This window comes from Aristolochia californica, unplaced genomic scaffold (assembly GCF_029961685.1).
Source record: "Aristolochia californica isolate CCGP_79_NKW_82.1479 unplaced genomic scaffold, dmAriCali1.0.hap1 SCAF_15, whole genome shotgun sequence".
Lineage (NCBI taxonomy): Eukaryota > Viridiplantae > Streptophyta > Magnoliopsida > Piperales > Aristolochiaceae > Aristolochia > Aristolochia californica.
In genome coordinates, this window is record NW_027181826.1 from 6,172,372 (window position 1) to 6,179,762 (window position 7,391).

A 7,391-nucleotide genomic window follows, 5' to 3' on the forward strand; every position below is an offset into this window, starting at 1 on the left:
GATGCAAATGAAAAACTCGACCCGAGGGTTAGCAAGTTCATGAGAATTACAATTAAACCAAACCAACATACGTAAAAGGAAATTCCATAATTTAATTCCTACGTTTGTTTATTACTCGAGATGCTATGGAGTCCATAACATCACCCCCTCCTGGAGAAAGAGCTTGTCCTCAAGCTCGAAAGCGGGGTAGAGAGCCTTAAAAGACACCAAGGGCTCCCATGTAGTGTCCATGGGGTCAGTATCCGCCCATTGCACTAAAATCTCCTAGTCGCCCTATATTCTATGAGCCTGTAACACCTGAGCTGGAGTGGAAAGCACTTGTCCCTCCTACAACAGCGGCAAGGGTGTGTGGAGCAATGGAGAGTCTCTAGTGAAGGCCTTCAATTGAGAGACGAAAGACATCATGGAGCTTAGCATCTGGTGGAAGCTGCAAACGGTAGGCGACTGTGCCAATGCGTTCCAGCACTGGAAAGGGCCCGTAAAATTTAGGGGACAACTTGTGACGCTTGAAGGCCGTAAGGGAGAGCTGCTGGTAATGTTGAAGATGAAGCCACACATAATCCCCCAGAGAAAATACGACGTGACGGTGCTTTTTATCATAATAGAGTTTCATTGCTTGTTGAGCGTCTTGGAGGTGAGTGCGCACTTGGCTGAGCATGGCATCCCGTTCTGCTAAAGGCTGGTCATGGGTTGCCACCTTGGAAGATCCGGGTTCATACGATAAGAGCCGGGGTGGATCTCTGCCATACACGACCTTGAAAGGAGTTGTGCCAAGTGCGCTGTGGTAAGAGGTATTATAACAGAATTCGGCCCATGCCAACCATCTAATCCACCGTTTAGACAAGTCTCCCACAAAAAAATGAAGGTACATCTCAATGGTACGATTGACTACCTCGGTCTGGCCATTGGTCTGCGGGTGGTAGGCGGAAGAGAAGGCCAACTTGGTTCCTTGCAGTTTGAAGAGTTCCTTCGAGAAAGTACTCGTGAAGATGGTATCTCTGTCACTAGTAATGGACGCAGGCACACCATGTAATCTGACAATATAATCCATGAAGAGCTGGGCGACGTGAACCGCTGTGTATAGATGTGCCCGAGGTAGAAAATTTTCATATTTTGAGAAGCGGTCAACCACAACAAAATTAACTGATTTGCCCAAAGATGGTGGCAGTCCATCGATAAAATCCATAGAGATATCGGCCCATACCTGCGAAGGTAACTACAGTGGTTGGAGCAACCCTGCTGGACTTAAGGATTCTACTTTGTTCCACTGACAAGTCTGACAAGCTATCACATAGTCGGCCACACTCCTCTTCATGCCCCGCTAATAAAAATCCCGACTGAGCCGAAAATATGTTTTCTGCCGGCCCTCATGGGTGCTATCATGAAATGTCAACAATATATTGTGAATGAGTGGCGATGTGTGATGAAGATATATCCGGTTCCAAAACAAGATAAAACGATCCTGGATTGCCCAATTACTATCCATGGTAATCTGCCCTATACTATGATATAACTGAAGGAGCTCCGGATGCTGTTGTGTTTCTTCTCGCATAGAGTCCAACAAAAGAAATATGGGCTGACTGATAGCATGTAACCGAGGCTCAGGCAGGTCTACATTAAGGTTGCCCGATTTATACTCAATTGTGAAGGGATGTGGTGAGATGCTGCTCAAGGAGATACTTCAGACTGCAATGATTTGTCCGTATAAAAAACGGGTGCCCACAGAGATATGGCCTCCAGTGCTATATGGCTTTAGCTAAACTGATCAATTCCCTTTCATAGGCAGTGAGTTTGTGGTGATGTTGGCCGAGCTGTCTGCTGAAATAAGCTATAGGGTGTCCATGTTGTTGTAAGACCGCACCAATACCCATGCCAGATGCATCACATTTAACCACAAACAACTCATCAAAGTTGGGTAGCTACAATACCGGTGCCGAGGATAATGCTTCCTTCAATGTGTCAAAAGAAGAAGCTGTTGTCTCAGACAAACTAAAAGCATTTCGCTTCAGGAGATTGTTGAGCGGAGCGAAAATTTGTCCGTAGTTACGGATGAATTTTCTGCAGTAGTCTGCAAGTCCCAAAAATCCCCTTAACGCTGAGACGGATGTAGGAGTAGGCCAGTTGGTTACTGCCTATATTTTGCACTGGTCTACCTTCATGCCAGTTGTTGATATGACGTGGCCCAAATATGCCACCTCGGATGTGCCCATAGAACATTTGGATTGATTTAAAACCAAATGATGGGAGCGTAAAATAGTGAATACCTGGGGTAGACGCTGAAGGTGCTCGTGCTAGTGTTTGCTATAAACCAGGATATCATAAAAAAAAAAAAAAGAACAAACTTCCTCAAGAGAGAACTAAATACCTCATTCATGAGGGCCTGGAAAGTGGAAGGTGCATTGAAGAGACCAAATGGCATGACTTGAAACTCAAAATGCCCATGGTGCATGCGGAACACGGTCTTCTCCACGTCTGCAAGATGAACACGAATCTGATAATAACTTGACTTCAAGTCCAGCTTGGTAAATAAGGTGGCTCCATGTAATTCATCTAATAGCTCATCAACTACTGGTATGAGAAATTTATCTTTAATTGTATGAGCATTGAGCTGTTTGTAGTCAACACAAAATCTCCAGGACTTGTCATGTTTCTTAACCAGTAACATGGGGGATGCAAAAGGGAGACCTGCTAGGCTGGATAATCCCTTGGGCGAGCATAGTCTGGCATTGGCACTCAATTTCATCCTTTTTTAAGTGGGGGTAACGATAGGGCTGGACCACCACAGGTTCAGTCCCCAATTTCAACCGTATACAGTGATCATATTGTCGAATAGGCGGAAGGGCAGTCGGGGCCTGAAATAAGTCATCAAATTTTGTAAGTAAAGTATTTAACTTACAGTGTTCATCGCACTGGACCTGAAGTTCCTGAAGAGTGCAGAGCGCAGTAACAAGTGTGCTATGAAGTGTAATCTGATGCGGGTCAGTTGTAAAAGTCATGGTAAGTGCCTTCAAATCCCACAAGATAGGCCTCAATGTCTGTAGCCATTTAATACCGAGTACCAAGTCAAACCCAGCCAGTGGAATGACCATAAAATTTGTGACGAATGAGTGTCCTTCAATACAAAATTCCGTTGAAGGAGAATTGACTGCACTGGAAATTTTTCCCCCATTGGCCACTGAGACGGAGATGCCTGTGTTATGTTGAATCACCAACCCAAGTTGTTCTACGGCTGGCTGACTGATGAAGTTGTGGGTGCTGCATGAATCCACTAAGGCCAGTAACTGTAGGTGTTGCAACCCTGTACGGACTTGCATCGTGTTAGAGCTGTGCATGCCAGTCATAGCATGGACTGAAATGGCTGGTTCATCCTGTTCGGCCTCAACACTATCTTCCACTGGGTGATCTTCCTCTGTGTCATCCAATACGTCCAACCAAAATAACCGTTTGCATTGGTGACCTTGGACATATTGTTCATCACAGTTATAACAAAGGCCCTTGGCCCGTCGTTGTTCCGTCTCAGGTCGAGACATGCGTCAAATGTACTGGGCTGGTGGCGTGAAGGGGGAATTGTCAGCACGTGGAGCTGAATTGGTTCCAGTGCGTGGAGTCCTTGAATTTGATGATGGGGCAGTGGTGGGTGCCCTGCTTGGCCAAGAAGGTCTTCTAACGAGAGACTCTTTGAGGGCACGCTGTTTGGCATCTATGGTCCGGGCAAGGTTCATAGCATGGGCTAGGTCATGAGGGTCATGCAATTCTACCTCTAGACGCAAGGCCACTGTCAATCTAGTAGCAAATAGATTAATATGCTGCGAGGGCATAAAAAATCAACTGGCACGGGCCAGGCATTCCTGAAAGTGCTTCTGATACATTTTGATAGTCCCAGTCTGTTTCAAATTCACCAAATCACCCAAAGGATTGCTATGGGCAGGTGGACCAAACCTTAACATGCAATATTCTTTAAAGAAATCCCAATCAGGAGCATGATGTTCAGATTGAAACTGGTGGTACCATAGAAGCGCTTCATCGAGCATATGGAATGCGGCTAAATGGACCCGATCAACCGCATTGGTTCTTTGATTGTAAAAGAACTGGTCACATCAGTGTAACCAGATCAAGGGGTCCGTAGACCCATCAAAGGTAGGAAAATCAAGCTTTGCATACCTGGGCACCGAATTGGGGCCTGGTGCGTGGGGTCCCAAGGTGGGGGGAGTTTGATGGCGTAGAGGTGGTGGGGGTGGGGGTGGGTGCGGATGGTGTGTCTCGGCCAAAATATTGGAACTGCTCTGCGGCGTCGGACCTCTAACCAATCCCTCTTCCACTCGTTGTATCAGATGTTGCATTATCTCATTCAAGGCTGACATGGCTGACTGGAGATCATCAATGTGTAGACGATTTTCTTCAATGGAATGACGATGTTCCTCCATAACTTGACGCAAATCCTCTTGTGAAGAGGAATCCCCAAGGGTGGACCTACCCAAAAGACCGACCTGTTAGGAGCGGAAGACATAGGTACTTAACCCCAGGACCATAACAGTACACCCACTTTCACGAGCCAATGACCATGACGGTCGGGATTAACACACGCAACCATTGGTTGGGATTAATCACACACAACTATCGGGATGCCCGGGGTTAACACACACAGACGTCCCGCGTTGGAGTCGAACTCGGGACGTAACGCCAGCTCTGATACCAAAGGTTAGGGTCTTCCCTTGCCATGGATCTTGCCACCCTTCTTCCTCCTCTTTCCTCCAGGTTTGCTCTTGAAGTGGGAATGAGTTTCCTGTGTTTAGTGTGTGCAATGGTGAAGAACGAGTTGAGCCTTGGAGGAGGCTCAACCTGGACCTCAGAAGGGAGAATCCGACCTCTGCTTTCTAATTGATTCAATGCTTGCTTTCATTAAAGCCCTTCTCCCCTATAAATAGGAATAGGGACGCAAATGACAAACTCGACCCGAGGGTCAGCAAGTTCACGAGAATTACAATTAAACCAAACCAACATACATAAAAGGAAATTTCATAATTTAATTCCTACATCTATTTATTACCTGAGATGATATGGAGTTCATAACACCGCGATACAAGAGTAAAATTCAGCGTAGGACACTAAGTAGGCTCTACAACTTCACAATGGCCAACTCCCTCTTTGTTGATTTATTAACTTGTACGACTTCCTAATAACTCTCTAGTTCACCTTTATCAGTCAACAAAATATAATTCAGTGTAGGGGAGTACCTTTGTGGTGGTCTGCTAGTTCTGTCATAGGAATATTTTGATTTACTTTTTGAAGTATATTTTCCTTGTCTTATTGAGTAATATTCTTCATCTCAATAATTGCTTCTGATTCACTTTAGACTTCTTACCTTCATCACTTGTGCTCTCAAACTCTGTTCTCAACCTGTCTTTATTCAAGACACCTTCATTGAAGATCACGCCCTTGCTTTTGATAACCTTACAACTTTGGTCATCCCAAAAGCGATAACCAAACTCACTATCACCATAGCCAATAAAGAAACATATCTTGGATTTAGCATAAAGTTTACTTCTAACAACATAATCAATATGAATATAAGAAACACAACAAAAAACTTTCAAGAAAGAAAGGTTTACCTCTTTGCCGCTCCAGAACTCTTCTAGTATTTTGCAATCCAATTGCATTGAGGGAACACGGTTGATCAAATAGGCAGCGGTTCTAATAGCCTCAGACCATAACGTCTTTGGCAATCCCTCATGTAATATCATGCTCTTAGCACGCTCGTTCAAGGTCTTATTCATCCTCTTAGCTACACCATTCTGTTGAGGTTTTCCAAGAATAGTCTTCTTCATTCTCAATAGTAGACACCATATTGACCTTTGGCACGTCTAACTAGTAGAGCCCCCCTTGTTCATGGCCTCCACCAATCACCTACTTCGTTATAAGATCCTGAAAAACACATGAAGTAGGTGAGAAGGTAACTGAGCAATTAAAATATTTTGTAAGTTGACTCACAAAGAGCAATTTTAAAGGAAAGGAAAGAACAAAAGAATATCATTGAGCGGAAGTGATGGGGTGACAGAAGTGGAACCTTTTCCTTGGACTTTGGTTTGAGAACTGTCAGCTATGGTAACAAACTTGTGTGAAAGACTCGGAGATAAATAATGTAATAAAGTTTTGTTACCTGTAAGATGCTCGAAGGCTCCTGAATCAATTATCCAGGATGAAGAGAAGGCAGATAGCATACCTGAAGCAGTAGTGGCAGTAGTAGTGGCAGAGGGGCTAGGAGAAGACCCTAGAATGGTTTTCTTTTTCTGAAATAATTCATAATCTTCATCAGTAATAATTTTCTGTGCAGCTGGTGTTGGGAGATGGTCTGCTTGCGCATCACTTATGAAGGCTTGATTAGCCCTTGTTGATTCTGACTTATCATTAGCCTTATAGCATATTTCTTTATAGTGGTCATATCTACCATAGTAAGTGTATGCCCTATAACGGCACTGGTCTATAGTGCGGCCCGGAAATTTACATTGAGTACATTTAATATCATCTGATCTGCAAGCACTATAGGGTCTATGCAGTCTATCAGGGCATGAATATAGTTTAGTACATGTCTCCCAAATATGTTTACCAGTGTCAAGATGAATAACCTTAATAGAGACAGGTTCTTCCATGCTATTTATCAGCCAACCAATTACCAAAGTATCATACTATAGCCATTTCATATAAAAAATATCATCTTCATCAATAGGTGGTCCTCGGGTAGTGAGGTGAGCAAGTAGGTATTTGGTTACGAGAAACCTCCTAACCGAAGTGGACCAACTCATAAAATTTGATACCCCACGTAAGGGTATGGTAGTGATTTTTAGTGTATCACCTTTGATATTCATATTCTCATTAGCCATGATAGGCTCTTTTTCTTCAAAAAACTTCAAATAATATCACCAAGTAGCACTTCTTCAATCAACTCGGTATATATAAATATTGCATCAATGCTAAATATTTTTTTTCCAAAAAAACCACACATAAGAGGCTCAATAGCAATCTTCTATTATCAGGGAAATCTTGTCCCACAATTTTTTTTTCCAGTAATCTGAGTATGGACTGGTCTCGGTAAATAGAAAATCCAAACCGATAAAATTGTTTTGATAGCTCCTTCTTGATAGAGGGGCATGCATATTCATAACATAATAAGATGAAAGAATTCACATATCCATCCTTCAATCATCATCTAAAAATGAGAACCAGTAGCATAAAAAATATTTTTGAACACTTATCTCTCGGCTAGTGTTCTTCCATCATACTAGAGCCTTCTTTGAGTGGTGTTGATCATCACTTCTCTAGAGCATTCCTTTGTCGAGGGATCCTAAATATGTTGCTCTGATACCATGTTGAATTTCCATGATCACGAACAAGAG

The 7,391-nt window shown here is 43.4% G+C and overlaps 1 protein-coding gene across 1 annotated transcript; it reads right to left on the reverse strand.

Moving 5' to 3' along the window:
- Nucleotides 1–367: 367 nt before the first annotated feature.
- On the reverse strand, nucleotides 368–3,530 carry LOC137951145 (uncharacterized). Its single transcript, XM_068797742.1, has 5 exons — nucleotides 2,657–3,530; nucleotides 2,366–2,472; nucleotides 2,154–2,301; nucleotides 1,929–2,068; nucleotides 368–1,204 (listed from the first exon to the last, which is right to left on the reverse strand). Exons 1-5 carry the CDS (start codon nucleotides 3,528–3,530, stop codon nucleotides 368–370), a joined length of 2,106 nt encoding a protein of 701 aa, XP_068653843.1.
- Nucleotides 3,531–7,391: the final 3,861 nt, after the last annotated feature.